Source organism: Candoia aspera, chromosome 1, assembly GCF_035149785.1.
Source record: "Candoia aspera isolate rCanAsp1 chromosome 1, rCanAsp1.hap2, whole genome shotgun sequence".
In the NCBI taxonomy this organism is placed as follows: Eukaryota; Metazoa; Chordata; class Lepidosauria; order Squamata; family Boidae; genus Candoia; species Candoia aspera.
Genome location: NC_086153.1, coordinates 182678291 through 182700511, shown reverse-complemented (window position 1 = coordinate 182700511; position 22221 = coordinate 182678291). Strand labels below are relative to the sequence as shown.

Sequence of the window (22221 nt, the reverse complement as noted above, 5' to 3'; positions counted from 1 at the left end):
AAACCATAAAGCCTCCTTCAGGTTGAACTTGACTCCTGATAATTTCACGGGCAGCGTTAAGCTGATGTAAGAGGATTCTGTATTTGCAGCGTTTCTTTTTTGTTGCTTGTTTCCTTTCAATACTGATTTCCCACTTCCATTATGTAAGATCCCTCCCAGCATTTACTAAAGCTCCCAACCAGTTAAGTGAGTTTTAGCAAGCAAATGGAAAGGATGCCTTTAGGGAACTGTGCTGTGACTTGAAATAGAAGGGGTCTGGTCATTGGGAAACACAGGGGCAAAGGAGTATCCGGTGGGGACTAAGCCTTTTCAGTGAATAGTTGTGACAGCCACCTGGCTCCCCTCCTTCATTCCCCGTGGAGAATCATGAACTGTACCACCAGGCAGTGACAACATTAGAAAAAGCGGGCGCCCAAGGAGCAAAGCACGTTATTTCTGGCTGAGCAAACTGCGTCCCATGTATTAGGTTCTTGAAACAGAAATAATAAAATAGGTGACTTTAATTACATGAGGTTTCTACATGGGATCAGCAGGAGGTGGGACCTCCTGACTGAAGAAGCGCTTGCCCCCAGCTGCCCCTGGTCTCCCTGCCTTTGTGCAAGTAGCAGTTCAGAAGAGAAGCCCAGGAAAGGGAGGGGCTCCTACCCGAACTCCCTCCTGGGATTCAAAGGGCCCTCTGATGCAATCCATCTCTCCCTAATGGGAGCTCTAATGGCGAATGGCTTTCAGCACTTCTAGATTTATTCCCTTCCCTTCAGCTAAGTGGTGGGTTGATTTCAAGCCTGTAGCTCACACCACAGTTCCTGACATGGTTTGTCAGCAAGTATTCTTTCACCGAGATCCATAATGACACTAAAGAGTAAGCTGGGGGTCTCTTTTCAAGCACCAAGTGTTTTTCAGCTAAATGCCATCATTTTCTTTAACTATCAGAGCAGCATCCATCGTTGGTTGGAGTCAGCTTTATCTCTGTAGACAAGCATCTAAAAATGCATCTGTCTTTTACACATTTTTATTGCAGCATACGTAGAAAGCTAGCGCTTTATCATTAACAGCTGGGATGTATATAGAAAAATAAAAAGAATCTGATTTCCTGGAATAATGAATACCCAAGAAAAATGAACAATTGATATGGTAGCTCAGCTTTCTAATAGACTTTTTAGCTAAAATTATTGTCTTACTGATCCATTTATTGATTAATTTTCTGTAGACCAGCTAGCTGACCACTTAGGTTTTCCTGTGGTCAATATAAAAAGCCAGGGAAGTTGCTGTGTAGATAGCAGCTGACATAAGCTCTGGTTTTTTGAAGATGAACAAATTTATCTTTACATAACCTTTGTGGATCACAATAATAATAGTCATCATTCTTTGCTTTATTTCTGTTTTTTTTTAAGTGGGGGGGGAAGCAATACCTTCAACATATTTTTGCAGCCATAGCTTGGTATACCAGGATAAAAGCAAGCAGAAGCACTTTTCAGTGGATCATTCATACTTACTGCAATATTCCTAACATTTTAAAAATAATTACAACAATGGTTAATTTGCTTTTGTAACCGAAGTATGAAAATTGTTCCTGACTGAAATATGTTTTTGTGGTACTAATAAGGCAAATGCTTTAAAAGCACCTGCCCAGCATTTTAGCCACACATGATTGATCAGCTTATTTAAAAAGGACTCCAGAACTCTCTAGTCAACATGGCTATGCTATCTAAGAGTTGTGTATGTTGCGGTCCAAGGTAAACTGCAGGGCACACGGACTGGGAAGATGTTCTAGTGCCTAAAACACAGGTATAACCTAAAAAGACATTGTGTACTGTATGCCTCACTCACCGCAGCATGGCATAGTGTCCTATATCATATAATTTATAGCTCTCCGTAAATGGTGAATAAGTTCAGTTGCATTCTCCTGCCAAGCACAAAAAAGAGAGTCCTCCATCCTCCTATACAGCTGCAAAGTAAAATAGCTGCTGAAACAATTATTTGTATCCACCCAAATGGTTGTATGAAAATTGCTAAAATAATCTCAGTTATGGGTATATCAGTTTATAAATAACTTTATATTTGATGAATTATGCACAATTATCTTCAGCAGATCTGACATCAGGAATGATAATATTCCAAAACTAGCAGGGGAACATTTCAAAGGAATAACAGACCAGTTTCAATGAGAAATAGCTTATCATGTGATCATTTTAAAATATGAATTAACTTGCTTTTTTCACTAAGCCTTATCGGATAATACAGTTATATTTGGAATATCAAACTGGTCTGAACTGGTTTTGTGATAATACAGATTTCTTTTGTCTTTTTTTTTTTTGCTTTGCAGTATATCCTTTTGCTGAGCCAAGAAAAGGGATGCTGCTTTTGTGTAAAGTACCATCATCCAGAAAGTGGCCAAAAGTTTTTAAATAAGAGTAGATTTATGAAAGGTTCCCTGGCTCTGGGCCAGAGGGCTGACTTTTCACTTTTTATCAAAAGAGCACATGACTTCACATATGATTCAGTTTATTGTCAGTGTTCATGAGCATTTTTAAATAACTTGCTTTGCAGTCATTCCCATTCTCATTTCTACCCCATCTATGCTCTATTGAACTTCTGCCTGCACGTAATTCTTTGTTTTTATTAAGAAGGAATAAGGTACTAGCAGTATAGCAGAAAAATGGAATTGATCTCCTGACAAGCTAAGCTAAATTTTATTAAGAGATCGTGTGTTTTAAGATATTGCAAGGGTCTGTTACTAGGAGACAATGTTAGCAAACTCCAAGATGCTGATTATTTATTGCTACTATTTTGCTTCAAGAAGAAATTGGGTGAATGAGTTCATGTTCAGTGCTTATCTCTGCAATTACCACATACTTTCTGTTTTCCATAGTCTCAGAATTGCACTCGGCCCACCCAGATCTCCTCACCACTAGTGCCCCTTTCAGCTGGCCAGTGGGGTATGCAAAAAGTGATGCTCCAGCCAGTGCTTTTGCTTCTGTAAGCCAGCCACTCTATGTGGAATTGGAAAAAAAATACTCAACAGAATCAACAGAAAGGGGGAAGGATAGCAAGGCACACAGTAGCTGGACTCAAGGAGACTAGACTGGAGAAATCCCAGGAGGTGGGGCAAGGAGGGAATCTCTACTGATCTGCCGCTATCTACACCACATTTCTGAAGGGAACTCTGCATTAATATCTTCACTATATTTCCTCTGGAGGATCAGCTAAGTTGGAAGTCAACTGGCTCAGCCAAGACTTCCAGATGCCACATAACATGATGGGAACCTAGGAGTGATACTGATCTCAGATTAGTTCAGTTCATACGTATATAGGCCATAGTGATAAATGAAATATTATGTTCTTTGAAATGACAGCATTCTCCCCCTTGAATATTTAATACTGTCATCCTATAACTGCTGATTTTTGTGTGTCTACAGGCTCCTTGAACTGAAGTCTGGAGAATCACATGCATATCTCATGCTTACAGTGAAATCATGGCAACCAATGATAAAGTAGCCATCTTAACTGATGATGAAGAAGAGCAGAAGAGAAAATATGTGCTTGCTGATCCTTTCAGTGGGATTCCCAAGGAGCAAGATCTCCAAGTCCAAAGTGATACCCCTTCAACCGAGACCACTACTATTCCAGACGAAGAGCTTGATTGGCTTGAACAACATTGCGTGAAAGTGAATAATGATCTCCTGGTCTCAAAAGTCTTTTATTTTTTCTTTTACGCTGCTTATGGTTCCCTGTACCCATTGCTTCCTATATACTACAAACAGCTAGGCATGACTCCCAGCCAGAGTGGACTCCTGGTAGGGATTAGATACTTCATTGAATTTTGCAGTGCTCCATTTTGGGGAGTGGTAGCAGATCGCTTTAAAAAGGGGAAAGTTGTTCTTCTCTTCTCCCTATTATGCTGGGTGCTGTTTAACTTGGGAATTGGGTTTGTTAAACCAGCAACCTTAAGATGTATGCTAAAGAACCCTATTCCCATTCCTCCTACCAATGCCAGTCATCTTTCAGCAGTAGCCCCACAAAATATCTCCATTTCTTCTGTCTTGCCTACTCTGGGAACTACATTAACAAAGGGCCAAGGGAAAAGAGATTTGTTGACCTACAACTTGCCAACTCTGAGCTCAGCTTTGCCCATGAATTCTAAATCTACCTTTTCTCCAACTATTCAAAATGGAGATGGGAAGCATGCTTTAAAAGAAGAAGAAAGTTCAACTGTTGCCAGTACTCCAAAAGGTAGTGTTACTGCGGGTCTGTTGGGAAATACCACCCACACAACAGCGTCATCTACAGGCACCACAAAAACAACCCTTCCTGGCCGTGTTGCTCTTGTCTATGATCATCAGGAGGTTGAAGCGATCTTCTTGCTCATCCTCCTTGTTGTGATTGTAGGAGAGTTTTTCAGTGCCTCCTCAGTCACTATAGTGGACACTGTGACCCTGCAGTATCTTGGCAAACACCGGGACCGTTACGGGCTACAGCGAATGTGGGGATCTCTGGGCTGGGGACTGGCCATGCTATCAGTGGGCATTGGCATTGACTCTACCCGTATTGATGTGCTTGTTGAAGGCCAAGGCTGTAAGGCTCCAGAGTACAAGAACTACAGGATTGTTTTCATAGTCTTCGGGGTTTTGATGACACTCTCTTTGATTGTGGCCACCCAGTTCAGGTTCCGGTACAACCACTACAAGCAAGAGGAAAACCAAAGCACAGAGGCAGAGGGCTCCTGCGCAGACAGAAATTCCTCCACAGATTCTTCCCATGATGCACAGAGTGACACAAGCCAGTCCCAATCCTTTAATTTTTTGCACTTGATTAAGCTGCTCTGTAGTATCCAGTATGGCTCGGTGCTGTTTGTGGCTTGGTTTATGGGTTTTGGATATGGCTTTGTGTTCACCTTCCTTTATTGGCACCTGGAGGATCTGAATGGCACCACCACGCTCTTTGGAGTTTGCTCTGTTTTGAGTCATGTCTCTGAACTGATGGCGTATTTCTTCAGCCACAAGCTGATTGAGCTGATTGGTCACATCAGGTAAGCCAAAGCCATAAGAATGCTAGAACAGCAATAGGCAGTACTGTCTAAGCAATACCATCTAAGCAATTTACACATTCTTATACAGTAACGATATATAAAAACTCTGCCCAGTGTCATACACTGAACAAGTACTGTACAAAGAACTGTATATATTTCTGTGTCCTGTTCATGTAAGCGGAACAATTATTTCTTATAAGTCATGGATCTGTAAAATCAGCCATTCCAGGAAGAGAAGTCATCCTTTATAAGGGTGTGGAGTCATCCTTTATAAATCACTTTTAATTATTCAAAGCAATTTCCATGGATTTTCTAGCTGTAATCTTCAATCCCCCAAATCTTTAATCCCCCTTGTGACTCAGATGAGGGTGAGATATGGAAAGAGTATCTTGCTTAATGCTACCTAATAAGTTAATGGAAGAATTCAGTCTCTTACCCATTACAGTTCAATTAAAATATAGCTGTTTTTAACTATGTGCAGCATCTGTCATTGCAGGAATGACTTGTTGATTAGATGTATATTCCACCTTCATTTTGTGTAATTCAAAGGCAATGTACATAATGTCTCTCCTCCTATTTTCCTAACTACAACAACCCTGTGAGGTGGACTGGGCTGAGAGAGAGAGAGAAGCTTCTGTGCCTAAGGGAGGACTAGGACTCGTGGTCACCCGGATTCTAGTCCAGCGCTTTGGATGTTCCATTTCTTCTCCTGATCATCCTGATCCAGCCATTCAGAGAGTGATCTAGTAGTTTTCTAACAGTTAACCCTTGAGCTGGAGGCAGTTAATGGTGTTCCAGTTGAAACAGGGTTCTTTCAGGGGCTGGATCAGGTCCAACGCCACAAACGGCTTCAAATCAAAATTGAACTTTCTTTTTTCATTTCTCTCCTATCCCAATAACATTTGGTCTCAGCTAGTCTTAAGGATAACTGTAAGTATGTATGTTTGAAATTACTTTAAGAAACCATCTGAAAATAGAGAGGCTGTTATGGGGGGACAGGTATTGGATGACATGAACTAAGCACTACTGGAGAAAGTTTTCTATAGAAAATAAGTACAGTATGTGTTGACTCATAGTAGGGGAGGATTACCTTTTTGCATCATGATTATGAGAAGGGCTATGGAAGCAGGACAGTGATGTAATAATGTCAGTCTTCAGAGGAACAGAGATGGATTTTTTTCTCTCTCTCCAGGGGGTAGATTTTTGCCTTTTAGGTCTAATAATCAGACAAGAAAGACATACAACTACTCTTGAGGAAAGACCACTGTCCTGAAGCTGATATATCCCATCCCCAGGCCATTCTGGCTGGGGATTCTGTAAGTTGTGGCCCCAAAACATTTAGTGGACACCTGCTTGGGAAAGGTTAAAGCAAGACGTTGAGTAGATCCATTGGATTATTTAAGGATAAAGGTGCAATTCTTATCAACTGCTTGAGAAGAAATACAACTAAAATGGATTGAGTTTACTTCAGTGAGATTCTTCTTTAGTGCTTGAGTAATAGCTTCCACCATGATTATATAATATGAAAAGATGATCTTTCACTAGCTTCCATGAGTTAATGTTTGGCAGCTGTGACTTTGCCTGGTGCAGTGTTGTAATGGAGAAATGCCACATCTGCTTAATAGCTCCTTGCCTTACAGCTGTAAAATAACTGAGTACATTTCAAAAGAGAATGCTGGAATAATTGTTGGTAAGCTTCTATTTCTTGCAAATAGAGCTTGAAAATATCATTGTTGGGAAGCCACCAATCTAGAGGGTTATATAACATTTTTCTGATTTTTGATGCAAAATATTGTAAATTAGTCTACCTCTGCTCTAGTTTCTAAATGCTAGATGGCAGTTTCATTTTTTTTTTGGAAAGATGTGTAATCTTATTCCTTTCATCACTGATTTATTATGCTCATTTCTGTTTTAGCAAATGATTTCAAAATACTCTTGAAGCTTCATTCACAAAATACATATTTCCTGCTCAGAATTTATTTGCAGAAGTTGGACTCCAGTGTGCCTAAAAAACAGCATGTGGGATGATCCCTTGCTTGTACTTTACTACATGTATGCCTGCTTTACATTTTTTATTTTTATTGCTTTAGTATAAGAAAGAGAAAAGAGGAAAAAAGAGAACTAAAAAAGAACAAAATCCCACACAAACAAAAAAAGAAAAAGAAACTAATAGTTACTGCTTATAGAAAACCATTCAACACAATTTTTAAGCATAGAATTAAATCTTGATCGAATGGATTAATATTGATCAATCTTTCATTACATCACTAGATTCCAGAGCAGATTATGGTGTCTGAGAGGGTGGGTGTATTTGCAAAGCTGTGTCAGTTTGGGTGTTAATAGTTATTTAACTGAGGTGAGCTATATTTTGGAAGGAGAAGGGAAGAAGAGGAAGAAAGTAAGCTGATAGATCAGTGGGACTGAATTAAAATATCAGAAAGGAGTATATTTAAAGATCTGATTTTGAAAGAAAGAAAGGAGAAATAATAAAAGTTGGGGAACCTATCCTATGGAGCCTGTGTTCCATTGGGGGGAGTTGAGAACTGAGAACACAGCCTGGAGGAACAAATAAATCCAAACTTTGGTGGTCCAGGATACCGTTGGTGCTAGTATTGCGCCCAGGGGCAGGCATGGAAATTGCAGGCATCATTATCTGAATCCCTTGCTTGAATTCCACCCCTTGACCAGTGTGGAAACCTATGTGATCAGACTGGAGAGTGGGTGGAGGAGCAGTAGTGATGACAGTGGAAAACCAAAACAGTCAATTCTAGAGGAAGGAGGGAGGGAGGAAGGAAGGCAAAGGAGGAGGAGGAGGAGGAGGAGGTTGACTGTGTGTCATTTTTGACTCCTAGTGATCATATAGATTTTCTCCATGATGATCTATCCCTAACCTTGTCTTTCCTAACGGTGCACTCCTCATCACCGTAACTGAGTGCATCCACCTTGCTGCTGGTCATCCTCTTCTTCTTTTTCCTTCCACCTTTCCCAGCATTAGATCCTTTTCCAGAGAGCTAGGTCTTGTCCAAAATAGGATAATTTGAGCCTGATCATTTGTGCCTCTAGTGAGAACTCTGGGTTGATTTGTTTGATGATCCATCGGTTTGTTTACTTGGCTGTCCACAGCATTCTCAAGAGTGTCCTCCAATACCAGAGTTCAAAGGAGTCAGTACTCTTCCTATCCTGCTTCTTCAAGGTCCAACTTTCGCTTCCATATGGTGTCACAGGGAATACCATTACTTGCATGAGCGTGATCTTTGTAGGTATGGCATTTTGATATCTTTTTCAAGACCTTCACAGCTGCTCTCCAAGTGCTACTCTGCAGCATATTTCTTGACTGCTTGTTCCTTTACTGTTGATGGTTGATCCTAAAAAGCAGAAGCTATCCACCACTTTGGTATCTTCAGTGCCAGTTCTAAGGCTGGTTGTTCTACCTATTGTTGTTAGTTTGGTCTTCTTTATATTTAATTTTAGTCCAATTTTTTCACTTTGCTCCTTAACTTTTATTACTAGAGCTTGCAGATCCTTTGCATTTTTGGCTATCAGGGTAGTGTCATTAGCATAGCACAGGTTATTGATGTTTCTTCCTCCATTTTTAAAACCATACTCATCTTCTTCCAATCCAGCTTCCCTTAATATATACTCAGCATATAAGTTGAACAAATAAGGGGAAAGTGTACAGCCTTGTGGTACTCCTTTGCCAACCTGGAGCCAGTCTATTTTGCTATGTACTGTCCATACTATGGCTTCCTGACCTGTGTATAAGTTTCTCATGAGGACAATGAGATGTTCTGGGATTCCTGTTTTTCTGAGCATCTTCCACATCTTGACGTGATTGACACAAATGCCTTTTATAATTGATGAAACACATGCTGACCTATTTTTGCTATTTTTTGACTTTCTCAGTTATCCAGCATGTATCAGCAATAATGTCTCATGTTCCTTGGCCTTTTCTAAAGCCAGCTTGAACATATGGCATCTCCTTTTCCATGTAGGGTTCTAATCTTTGTTGGATGATCCATTATTTTCCGAGCATGTGAAATTAAGGATATTGTACAATAGTTTGCACAGGCTGCTAAGTCTTTTTTTTTTAGTATTGGAATGTAGATTGACCTCTTCCAATCGATTGGCCATTGTGTCTTTCTCTAGATCTGCTGGCATAGCTTGGTTAGAACCTTGACTGCTTCTTCTTCTGTTGCTTCCCATATTTCAGTGGGTATTCTGTCAGTTCCTGTAGCCTTCCAACTTGGTAATGAGCAGAGTGCTGATCTAACTACATTTTCTACTACTACAGGTTCTTGTAAGTAGGGAATATTTTCTAAGGTATCTTGAATGTTGACATCTCTACTGTACAGTGTTTCAGTATATTCCTTCCATCTTCCTTTGATCTCCTTTGAATCAGTTACTATCTGTCCATTAGCATCCTTTAGCATACCAATTCGAGGTTGAAACCTCTTTCTGAGTTCAGAGATCTTTTGAAAGAATTTCCTTGTTTTTCCATATCTGTTTGTTCAATGTCTTTACAGATGTTGTTGTAATGTTGCTTCTTGTCTCTTCTAACAGCTTTCTGAAACTCTTTGTTAAGTTCTTTTTTGAGATTTTTGTCTTTCTTGGCTTTGGCTTCTCTTCTTGGATGTTTGTTCTGACATCCAGTTTGCTTTCTCCTCTTTCTTTATTTTTGACAGTCTCCTTTCACATTTATCTTTAATGATTTCCTTAAGTTCATTTCATAGTTCCTCTGGTTCTCTATCAATGAGGTTCAGGACTTCAAAGCAATTCCTGGTGTTCTTCTTGAAAATGGTGGGTATATGTTCATATCATGGAAACTGGCTTTATTCTTCTTCTTTAGCTTAACTTGGAGCATGCACATGAGCAGTTCCACAATCAGCATCTGGCCATGTCTTTGATGCTATAATTGAGCTCCTCCACCTCCTTTTAGCATTAATATAGTCAGGAGGATTTTAAAAAAGACTTGAAAACAAAGATTAGAGGAGAATGAGAGAGGATGAACTGTCTCAAAGCAAGACAGAAAAACCTAGAGTTATACCAAATTGAATGTGGTTGCTAAGTTGTGAGCTATTTGGAATTAGCCAGGGGAAAGTAAATGGAACTACAAATTGGTGGGAAAGTCAGCGAGAAGAGGAGAAGACCTTCTGGCGCCTTGAATGAGAGGCAGGGAGCTGGTGGAAAGGGCCCTCCTTGGAGGGAGAAAAGGGGTTCCCCCTGCCTCCAAGTGCCCCAAATTGGGTGAGAACCAAGTGGAAATTGGAAGAAGCCAAGTATGGCTTCCACTACTATGGCATTCCAGAAGATAGTGAAAAAAATCGCTGTTCCAGATGGTCTTTAAGTCCTGATTGGTGGGAATGACCAGAACCAGATGTTTGGATGTTTAAATGTTTTATATAATTTAATAAGATGTTGGTATTATTATATTCTTTGTATTTATGGCTGCACTGGCTGTTAGCTGTTGCTCTTTGTGCATTGCCTGGAGTCTTTTAAGCTTAAGGCAGGGTAAAAATAAATAATAGCCAAATATTCCTATGCTGAGGAACCATAAATATTAATATAATCAATGTGCATATGTGACACACATAAAAAGGGTGGCATTTTGATCACATGGTTGTGGCTTCCATTTTGATTTTTTTGACCCCCACCTAGTTACTCTTGGAGCTACTCCAGGGAAAACAATGAATAATATTAGCCAAGTGTCTGAATTCTCTTTCTTGTGCACAAATGATTTCTTTGGAAGGCTTTTTTTCTGGATTTTTGCGACTGAGCAACCCAGGAGTATAATGGAATTGAACATAGGAAGAATTTGGGATGGTGGGGCAATGTGAGAAGCGTGAAGAATTTTCTCTTTCTCACAGTAACGGAACTATGGCACATTAGACAACAGAATTCTTTGTTAAATGTTTTAGGTTTATTGGTTTAATCACAGAGGTCTTCATTATGGTCCTCACCCATGCGTTACATTCCGAACAGAGCCCCATTGCTCTGTAGGAATCCTGCCTTCTACATATGCTGCATACTACAACTCCTGCTAAACCCACTTAATTTATTTTTGACTGTCACAGTGGTAGTACTTCCATCCTTAAGATAATCATCCATCTGCTTTATCAAAATCCTTTACTTTAAAAAAAAAAAAAAACCCTTTTAATCCTTTCTACTTTTCTTCAAAACTCTAGTTGTTGATCATTGTAGGAAGAGAGCTATATTAGTATATGAAGTCAAAAATCAGAAAGAATCTGGTAACACCTTTCGAGTCTAACAGATTTTATTAAAAGGCGTAAGCTTTCGTGGCTGTAACCTACTTTTCAGTTCCATGGAGTGGTTAAACTGATGTAGGATTTAAATTGGCATGAAGTGGAGTTGAAAAAGGAGAGGAAGATAAGATGGTTATGCAGATGCAGGTTACCAATGAGACAGATTACAAACATCAATTAACAGTTGTGTTAAAAATTCATTATGTTTATTGAAACCTTCTGAGGTGGCCTGAAACCTTTTGATGTGTATGTGGTGTCAGCAGATTCTCACTTGATTGTGCTGGTGATTTTGTTGTTGTTGTTCCAGAACAGCTACTTTGAGATCTGTAATGGAGTGTCCTGTGAGATTAAAATGCTCTGATATTACTTTGTCCTTGTTTTGAGTCCTGATGTCAAACTTTTATCCATTAACCTGACCTGTTTGTCCTATGTAGAGTCCAGAGGGGCATTGCTGCCAGATGACGATATCACGTTGGAGGAAGAGCATGTTGGCAGATGCTGGGAAAGCCTTTAGCCCAGGAGAGGTCAAAAAAGTCACACACCAAGCATTTCTATAAAAATGATTTATTTACAGAAAGCAAAACATATTTAAAGGACTTAGCTCCCTTGGAGCAAGCCTTGCTTGCCTACATTGCCGGCAGAGAGAAAAAAGAAAGGAAGTGAGAACAAGTCCGGGCAGGTTTCCTCCCCCCAGGCTATTTTGCATGAAGCACGTGAGAGGAGACAATCTAATACAACCCCTTCATCTGGCCAAAATGATTTGATACAATAGCAGTCTTAATCTATTAGTAGGAAAACCTCAACACTCCTTTTTACACTACAGATTAAGATGCATAACCAATCTTCTCTGACAACTGTATATGTCTTTCCATTCACATTACTTTACCATTATCTCCCCTTTGGTTTAACAGAAAGCTACCATTCTTCTTCCTGTGTTTTTCCAAACCTAGGTTATATTTCCAAGGCTTTTTAATGTGAAATGGCTTTTCATGCAGGCTTCAAAATCAAGCCTTTGTTTTTCTGTTGATGTGAACAGCAGCAAATCATCAACATAAATGCACAGATACATACAGCCTTGTTTGTCCTTCATATATACACAGGGATCTGCTTTTCCTTTTTCAAAACCAAAATTCTGCAGTTTTTCATCTACTTTTTGGTTCCAGGATCTAGCAGCTTGTTTTAACCCATAGATTGACTTCTGCAGTTCACAGACTAGATTCTCCCCTTTTTCATAGCCAGGGGGTTGCTGCATCTATAATCTGTGGTCTAAATCACCATAGAGAAATGCAGTCTGAATGTCATAGTGCTTAACTGACATTCCTTTCAGTGCAGCAACTTTTAACAGTAATCTAATTGATTCACCTTTAGTAACTGGTGCAAAAGTCTTGTCAAAGTCTAAATCTTTCCTTTGAGTGAACCCTTTTGCAACCAACCTTGCTTTATATTTTTGGATTTTGCCATCAGCATCCCTTTTCAGTTTGAAAACCCACCTACAACCCAGACAGCGTTCATTGGGAGGTAGATTTACCAGTTTCCATGTTTTATTTTCTTTCAAGGATGCTAATTCTTGTTGCATGGCAGAATGCCAATTTTGTGCAATCTCAGGTGGTAAAGCATTCACTTGTTCTAAAGACTCAGGTTCTGTGAATATGTGAAAAGCCTTTACTGTTTCAGCCTGAAAACGTGATGGAGGAACGCCTTTATTACTCCTCTGAGATCTGCGAGGTAATACAGGGCTTAAATTTTGACTCCTATCACTTTCCTGAGAAGCATCTATCTCATCAGACAGATCTTCAGTTTGCTTTTCTGGTTTAATGTCCTCATCAGGCAAAAGATCACCAGCAAGTCCTTGCTGTTCTCTTGTGGTCAGTTCAACTGGAGAGCTAGAATTTAATCTCCCCCAGTTTTGTTCAGCAAAAGAAGCGCTTTTGCTAATTATTAATTTCTCTTCCATTATGAACCTGTAGCTCCTCTGGCTTTGTTCATAGCCAACAAAGATGGCTTTCTTTGTTGTGGGGCCTCCTTTCCTTCTCTGCTGTTTTGGAATGTGAACCCATGCAGTGCTACCAAACACTCTTAAGATGGCTTACCTTTGGTTTCACACCATAAAACAAATGGAATGGAGTGTCCTGAATCATAGAGTTATACAACCTGTTCTGAACATAAGTGGCAGTAGATATTGCCTCTCCCCAGTACTTAAAACATAATTGTGAATCTTTTAACATGCATTCCATCGCATTTTGCAAGGTTCTGCCCTTTCTTTCAGCAACACCATTTTGCTGAGGGGTGTATGGGTTAGAATGTGTTCTATCCCCTTTTCCACTAGAAACCTTCTGAATTTGTGAGAAAGGTACTCTCCTCCTCTATCACATTGGAGTGCAGATACAGGCCTAGGGAATTTTCCATTTGCCCATGTCACAAAACTTTTAAATTTCTCAAATGCCTCATCTTTATGTTTTAAGATGTAGATAAATGTGTATCTTGAGAAATCATCAATGATGGTCATTGCATACCTTGCTTGTCCAAGACTTGGAGCAAAAGGACCAATAATGTCAGAGTGTACAATTTCCAAAGGTCCAGTTGTAACTCTGTCACTGTGCTTACTCACAGGAGCTTTTAGTGTTTTGCATTCTTTGCAAACTACACAGTCTAAGTATTTATCACAGGGTTTTATCTTTAGGTCAGCACACAGCTGTGGCATTTGTGCTATATACTTGAAATTAGCATGACCAAATCTCCTGTGCATCAGGTGTACACATTGGTCATGATATGGCGTGTTGCCAACTGCAGCCTTGCAGCTTGGCTTCCTTGCATTTTGCACAATGTACAAGGAGTCTTTTAACATACCAGTAGCACACAATTTCCCATTTTTATGTATCTCACAACCATTTTTCTTAAATGTTATGATATACCCTGTTGCAGCCAATTGTGCCACAGATAAAAGGTTTGATTGTAAATTTGGCACATACAACACACCTTTTACAGTTTCTCCTAAGCAGGATAAATACAAGTCACCTTGTCCCAAAATTTTGGTCACAGACCCATCAGCCAAAGATACACTTTGTCTTTCAGTTTTAGACAGTGACACAAAAGAGCTTTTACAATTACATAAATGACAACTGGCTCCAGAATCTAACACCCATACATCAGAATTACCCTTCTCAGCAACCTGTGCAATCTGGGTTGTCTGAAGAGCCTTCTTCTGTGTTGCCCTTGTGTTCTTCTGCTCTGTCTTTCTACTCTTGGGTCTCAAGGCACAGTCTCTTTGCAAATGTCCAGCTGAACCACAAGTGAAGCTGGCTGGCTAGTGCTGTGGCCTCAGGTTCCTTTCCCTTCTTTTCCCTCATTTTCTGGTCTTGCAGCTTTCCAGAAGAGATGGGGGGGGATCTTTCCTCTCTCTTCTCCCATTCAGCGAGTAAGCGCTGTGTAACATACGATGGGGTGAGGTCTGCTTCAGGCATAGCCTCCAGGGTACAAATCAGCGTGTCCCACGTTGCATTTAGTGAGGACAGGAGGATATAGGATTTTGTGAGAGGTGTAAATTCCATTCCTCTCTCCTGCAACTCAACAAACAGCTGCTGAATATAATGCAGGTGCTCAGGAAGGCTTTCTCCTTCTGCAAGGTAGGCTCTGTACAGCTTTTTCGTCAGAGTAACTTTACTCCCTGCTGTTGCCTTTACATATCAGTCTCTCAAAGCGTCCCAAAGTTGCTTTGCAGACTGCATGCCTCGCACATGGACTAGCTGATTGTCCTCAACTCCCAAGATAATGGTGGCTCTAGCCCGCTCATCCTGTCTCAGCCATTCAGCACTGGGATTTGGGGGGTTTTGCTCACCAATTGGCAGCCAAAGATTCTCTCTGCGAAGATACATTTCCATCTTCAGGGCCCAATTCAAATAGTTGGTCTCTGATAGGCGCTCCAGAGGCATCGCTGAGGGCTGGGAGGTAGCCATGGCTTCTTCCTTCTTTTGCAAGTCACCTCAGCTGGCTTCTTTGTCCTGCAGACCAGCAGTTGCTGGAAAATCTCCAGGTGGCTCCAAAGAAAATCTTCACAGGTCTTTGCTACCTGCCTTTAAATTGTGCATGAGGTGTGGAGTTGATCTCTCTTTTCTCTCTGGGTTTTACTGCGTTGTTTACTGGGCCCATAACCTGTTGGCAGATGCTGGGAAAGCCTTTAGCCCAGGAGAGGTCAAAAAAGTCACACACCAAACATTTCTATAAAAATAATTTATTTACAGAAAGCAAAACATATTTAAAGGACTTAGCTCCCTTGGAGCAAGCCTTGCTTGCCTACATTGCCGGCAGAGAGAAAAAAGAAAGAGGAAGTGAGAACAAGTCCGGGCAGGTTTCCTCCCCCCAGGCTATTTTGCATGAAGCACGTGAGAGGAGACAATCTAATACAACCCCTTCACCTGGCCAAAATGATTTGATACAATAGCAGTCTTAATCTATTAGTAGGAAAACCTCAACAGAGCCCGTGAAAGTATCTCTAATCTTATGTGTGAAGTTGTTGGGACCTGTGATTGTGCTGTTGATGTAAATGCAGGGGCAAAGTAAACATCTGGGTTTGTTGCAGGGTCTGGTTCTCACATTAACATCATTGTTCTGCTGCTTCTTGTTGCTTGTGAGAATCTACTTCAGGCTGGGTGGTTATCTGTTTCAAGTATGGGGTTGCCACCCAGTGCCACCCAGAAAGTGTCATGGATTGTGGATTATTAATAATGTGTTTGAACGGTTTGAGCTGTAGGTGACAAGCAGTGGTGTTCTGTTGTTCTGTTCTGTCTTTGTGGTCTGTCTTTTATAGGTGCTTCCTGGGAACTGATTTTTCTCTATTGATTTGTCTGTTGATCTCATTGGGTAGATAGTCTCCTAAATGTGTGGTTTAATTCCATCAACTGAACATCTCTGTCAACTGGGTCAGACAAATGCAGTTGTAGCATAGAGCCTGGCTATAGGCAATTGAACTGGTGGTGTGCTGTGGGTGGAAACCAGAAGAATGTAGGTATGCATAGTGATTTGTAGGTTTCCTCTGTAACATGGTATTTATGTGTACATTGTGTAGTATTACCATGACATCAAGGAAGTGAACTTGTTCTGTAGATAGGTTGAGACTAAGGGTAGGTATTAAGGTCTTGATGGCATTTAATGAGATAATTCTTTTCCATGGGTCCGGATGATGGAAATGTCATCAATGAATCTGAATTGAAGGAAGGGTTTTGGGGGGTAAATGATGAGAAAGCATTGTTTTGGGTTAGCCATGAAGATGCTGGCATATTATGCAGCCGTATATGTGCTCATGGCTATGTCACTGATTTGCAGGAGAGCGAGTTTGGTCTAGTGGTTAAGGCACCGGGCTAGAAACCAGGAGACTGAGAGTTCTAGTCCTGCCTTAGGCATGAAAGCCGGCTGGGTGACTTTGGGCCAGTCCCTCCCTCTCAGCCCAACTCACCTCACAGGGTTGTTGTTGTGGGGAAAAGAGGAAGAGGAAGGAGTATTAGGTATGTTTGCTGCCTTGAGTTATTTATAAAAACAATAAAGGGATAATAAATAAATAAATAAATAAATAAATTTCTATGCTGTTGCAATAAAATGACTCTTGGTGGCTTACATAGAAAAAATATGATATAAAACATACCCAGAACAAAAAATAAAAACACATCAAAAGAAAATAGAATGAAAAGGTGGCAACATCAAATCAAATCAAATCAGAGGAAGGCTCTCTGACAAAGTCAGTCTTCAAGAACTTTCAAAAGATCTATAAAGAGGGAGCTATCCTGTTATTGCCAAAGATGATGTAGTTATGGCTAAGTACAAAATCACCCAGGCTGGTGGCGAGGCATGCCATATTGACATCAGTGATGGTGTTCTTGATGGCTTGAAGTCCATGTTTCTGAGGGGTTTTATGTATAGTGCCTCAACATCCATGGGTGGCTAAAATGGTGCCATTAGGGTAGTTGCCAATGAATTTCAATTTTCTTATTAAGCCTGTGGTATCTCTTACGTAGCTGAGAGTGCTGGTAGCATAAGGAGTGAGTATAAAGTTTATGAAACCTGATATTGCAGCTGTGCTGGTTCCAATACTTGAGACAATGGAACAGCCAGGATTACCTGATTTGTGTATTTTGGGAAGTAGGTAGAAAATGCCTGATTGGGGTTTGTTGGATGTTTCCAGGTACTACCAGGCTCCCTCTGATTTTTATTGATCGATATACTTTGTACTGGTAATTATACCTTGTACTTCCATTGATAGCACCCAGCTTAAGGGCCCATTTCACAAGTACCTGTAACTCATTGCAGTTTTTCTCATTGGTGAGCCATCTCTGGAGCGAGGAGACTAAAGCTCTTGTCTTCCTCCAAACCTCCTGTCATGTCCCCCAAATTCTCTGGTGGCTCAGAGTGATAAGGGATCAGTCAAATTACCATCACCTGCTGTCATGACCTCGTTGCAAGGCACAAAGAGCCTCACAACGTAGATCATGATCATTAAGAAATAGAGGAAGGAGATAATCAAACTAGGGATTAACACAAGCACCCAAAAGCACCCACACCCATGGACCCATAGGCAGCTGAAAAGAAGGACGTCAGAGGGACGGAGATAAGCCGCACCTGGTGCCCCGGAGGACACAACCGTCGCTGGGAGACAAAAGAAGACACCGGGAAAACGCCCAGGCAGCCATCAAGGGTCCCATCAAGAGGGATTGGGTCAAAGAAGGGTGGGGAAGCCCGGGGCAATACAGGAGGGTATAAAAGGGGCACCCCCACACCACCTACCCCGTTCCCGTTTTTCGTTCTGTCAGCTATCGTTCCAATAAACCAGAAATCCTTAATACCCATTAAGTGAGTCTGTGTCTTATTGCGAGTCGGGGCTGACCCTGACACCTGCAGAGGATGCTCAGGTCTCTACTGTGCCATTATTGTCATCAAGTATATAAACCATTAAGGGTTCAAAGCATTCCAGGAGGCCTGCCATGTCTGATTCCAGTCAGGGCAGAAAGAAAAAGAAATAGAAACAAAAGCATAAAGGGTCTTTATTAGTTACCCTCTTCAATTCACCCTCTTCAGTTCTGGTTCCAATGGCCTCACATTCCATTCCTTCTCTAGCTCTGCTACCACTAGTTATTTGTGGACTCATCAGTTCATCCTGTTTAATCTTCATCTGCTCTTCAAGCATGGGAGATGATTTTGGGAGGGGAAATTTGGAACAAATCTACCTTGAGATCTTTTCCTCTGGACTGCCCTCTTATCCATTAGTATCACTGAAACCAAGATCCTCCCTTCAGCTGTGTCAAGTACAAAGAGATTGCATTTGGTCAACCCATGCCCCCTCTGCGCATCTCTCTCTGATTCAGTCAGTTCCATGCTATCCCACTCTTTTAGCGCACATCATTGATCTTTTTGAAGTGCTCTAATTTCAGGATGATATTTGTTGGTCATGGTCTTATATCACGGGACAACAGGCACTCTAATCTTTTCGATCATGGGTAGATCTCCAGTTTCTCATTTATGCTTTCTTTTTTCTTGAAACAAAGTCCTGTTTTATATTTTTCTGCCTATTTTCCTACTGGACCAGAGTCATAGTGAAGATCAACAGGAAGTTGATCAACTGCATTCTCACCACATTTCAGTGCTTCGTTGTGTTGCTCCATCTTATCTCTTGGGAATACTTCTGCCTTTTGAGCCAACCTGATATCCTCTCCAACATAATGGGCCACATCTTCTATCCAGAGCTTGATTCCTTCACCCTACAGCTTGGAGAATATGATTCTACAACCATTCAACAGTGTCCAGAAGATGTCCTCAAAGGTTTCCTACATCTAAGTGGAAATAAGGACTTGATTTGGCAACAGCTGTTATCACTTGCAGTATCAGGTTTACTGAATTTTTGCTCTTATGTTTGTAACAATGAGGCTCTCTCTTCAGTAAAAGTATATCTTGTGCCCATCTCCTTTTTTCCTTCATCAGGCAGTACTACAAGTAGTCCTCACTTAACGATCATTTGTTCAGAGATTGTTTGAAATTACGATGGCACTGAGAAATGTAACTTACGACTAATCCTTGAAATTATGGCTGTTGCAGCGCCCCCATGGTCACATGATCAAAATTTGGGCGCTTGGCAGCCTGCCTGCACTTACAACCACAGGGGCGCTTCAGCTCCCCATACTCACCTATCTCCCCCCTATCTCTGCACTTTTGGCTGCCCTGCACCCTGCCTTGCAGGGTGGTGAGCAGTCCCAGAACCACGCAGCTCTGGGGCTGCTTGCCACGCCCCGGGAAGCCACAGCCGTCCCAGCCCAGTCCCAGCTGCAGTCGCCCTCACCACCCTGCACTCCGAGACTACTGACGCCCTGCACTCCGCCGCCCCAACCACCTTGCCGTCTTGCTGCTTCCGCTGCTGTTGAGCTGGCCGACCTGGTCCTTTGCGCAAGAAGCCTCTTGGCTCAAAGCTGGCAAAAGCAAGCCTTTTTGTGTGAAGTCAGCAAAAGCAAGCCCCTTTGCAAGTGGTTTCTCCAGTCCCTTTTGGGAGATGGGCGGTGATAAATTTGATTAATAAATAAAATAAATAAAACCAATTCCTACACATGGCTCCCTCAGCCAACCCCTGGTGTCTTTCCCATTGGGTGAAAAGCAGGAAGCAGTAGCAGTGTAGTGTAGGAATTGATTGCTGGAGAAGCCACTTGCAAAGGGGCTTGCTTTTGCCAGCTTCATGCAAAGGGGCGAATCACCCACGGTCATTAAGTGTGACGTCACATGATCGCCATTTGTGACCTCCTGTTGGCTTCCCCATTGACTTTGTTTGTCAGAAACTGGCTGTGAAGGTCTCAAGTGGCAGTCATGTGACTGTGGGATGCTTCGACTGTTGTAAATGCATGCCAGTTGCCAAGTGCCCAAATTGCGATCACTGGACTGCAGGGATGCCACAACCACCGCAAATTGGAGGACCAGTTGTAAATCTCCTTTTTCAGTGCCATTGTAACTTTGAACAGTTGCTGAATGAGCAGTTGTTAAGCAAGGACTACCTGTAATGTCAACACCACTGAAACAATTTACCTCCTGTAATCAAAGTAGTCCTTTTTTGGTAGTCGTGAAGTCAGTTCAACAAGCTAGGAAAAGGTGTTCCTTATGAATCATAAAAGCATGGAGTTGAAAGGGATTTTAGAAGTCATCTAATCTGTGCGCAGGATCCACTAAATTATCTTTGATAGATGACCATCCAGCCTCTGTCTGAGGGCCTCCTACGAAAGAGAACTCATCACTTCACATGGCAAGAAAAACTGAAAAATAAAGCCATATCAGTTATTACGTTATCCACAACAACACTGCAAACACTTGCTCACTTGCTCACTTGAAATAGGGATAGGCTTTAACGTACATAGGACTCACTGCATATAGAATTGAAATGTGTATTCTTACAAATTCAGTTTCTTAATTTAGCCATAGCCTTAACATGAAAATAATAACATAACATAATATTCATACAAATAATCCATTCCAACCTTTACCATTTCTACTGTGTAATATTTCAAAAACTATTTGAAGGTCATATTCAATATTATCTGTCAACCTCAATGTGGTGAGGGAGACTGTAAAGAAGGGTCAACCCTTCCCTGATCTACCACTTTGGAGAATTTATTTCCTGAAATGGTCAAACTGCTCCTGGCCCAGGCTGGTCCAAAGGAGGTTCAGCATGAACCAGTGGAGAAATCACACATTTCAGACTTCTCTAGAATGTTTTGTTTCCAAATAAAACAAATATTGCACAGCCCCAATGAAAAGCAATTGGTTGAAAGGAAATGTTGTCTAATGAAGTATAAATTAAAGGCATATGCAGTTTTGGCAAAATAAACATAATTATGAACATATTTCAGAATTCAGACATTCAAGAACACATTAAATATCAGGGAATCCGGGGCTTCTGGTGGGAATGGCGGACTGAATGGCAGTGCCTGTGGGCTCAGCAGGCGGAGCTGACAATGCAGCAACTTTTTTAGGGCTCAGGCAGGTTCTCCTGAAGCCCAGAAATGTTCTCCGGATAAAGGAGAATACCTGGAATCATCCCATCTGCCCTCTGGATGGCGGCTTGCAGCCAGAAGATCGCAAACAGCGTTTCACGTTCGACTGGTAAGAGCTAGCTGGGAGGCGGGGACGTCATCACTTTCCAAGACATGCTGTAGCCTTAAAGGGACACTAAGACCGGCCACCCCATTTCTAAATCATCAATTTCTATTTTTTTTAAGTATATGTACCCTAAGAGAGGCTTTCTACAGCGAGGAGAAGCTGATTCTCTTGGCGCTTATCGTTATTTTTGGGATTTTTAAAAAGTTTTTAAGTTTTGGATTTCGTTTTCCTTCCAAATATAAAGGAGGATTGAGAGTAAATAATTCTCTTCCTGGTATTATTTTTGTATTAAATTTGAAGATATTAGCATTTTCCTACACATTGAATCGGCTGATTTGAGCCTGCAGCTTTCTGTTTTCACTTTCCCTTGAGAACTGTCTGCTATCTCACTTTCACTTTATGTAAACACACTTCAGAACTTTCTCATATCTTTGACGTTTGCTGGTTAAGCTCCTAGGGGCTGCCATAATCTACTGTGTGAGACATGGAGGATTTCAAACGGATTCTTTCTGACTTCCACCAAGATTTTAAACAGATTTCTTCTGACTTCTATTAAGCTTTTATGCAAGATATTCAGGACATTGTAGAAAATATGAGATCTAAAATGTGCCATCAGGTTGGGGATGTGATAGATGAAACTGAGGAATTCAACAGCAATAGAAAGATTTCTTTTAAGAGTGAGATGGGATTTTTATCAAGATGCTGGATGAAGATTGGATAATAGACTTAAATAGAAATTTAAGGGAGAGAGAGATCTGTAAGCCATGAGTGAGATTGACTTTCTGGTGGAATGCCATGGAAAGAACCTGGAATCTTTGA

At 41.1% G+C, this 22221-nt stretch overlaps 1 protein-coding gene across 1 annotated transcript in view; it reads left to right on the top strand.

The window, feature by feature from the left end:
* The first annotated feature begins 3169 nt into the window (after positions 1–3169).
* The window catches only part of MFSD6 (major facilitator superfamily domain containing 6), a 41896-nt gene continuing 22844 nt past the window's right edge, over positions 3170–22221 (top strand). Inside the window, exon 1 of the mRNA XM_063318073.1 lies at positions 3170–5026. Coding sequence (XP_063174143.1) covers positions 3474–5026 — 1553 coding nt within the window. The 5' untranslated portion in view covers positions 3170–3473. The remainder of the gene's footprint in view (positions 5027–22221) is intronic.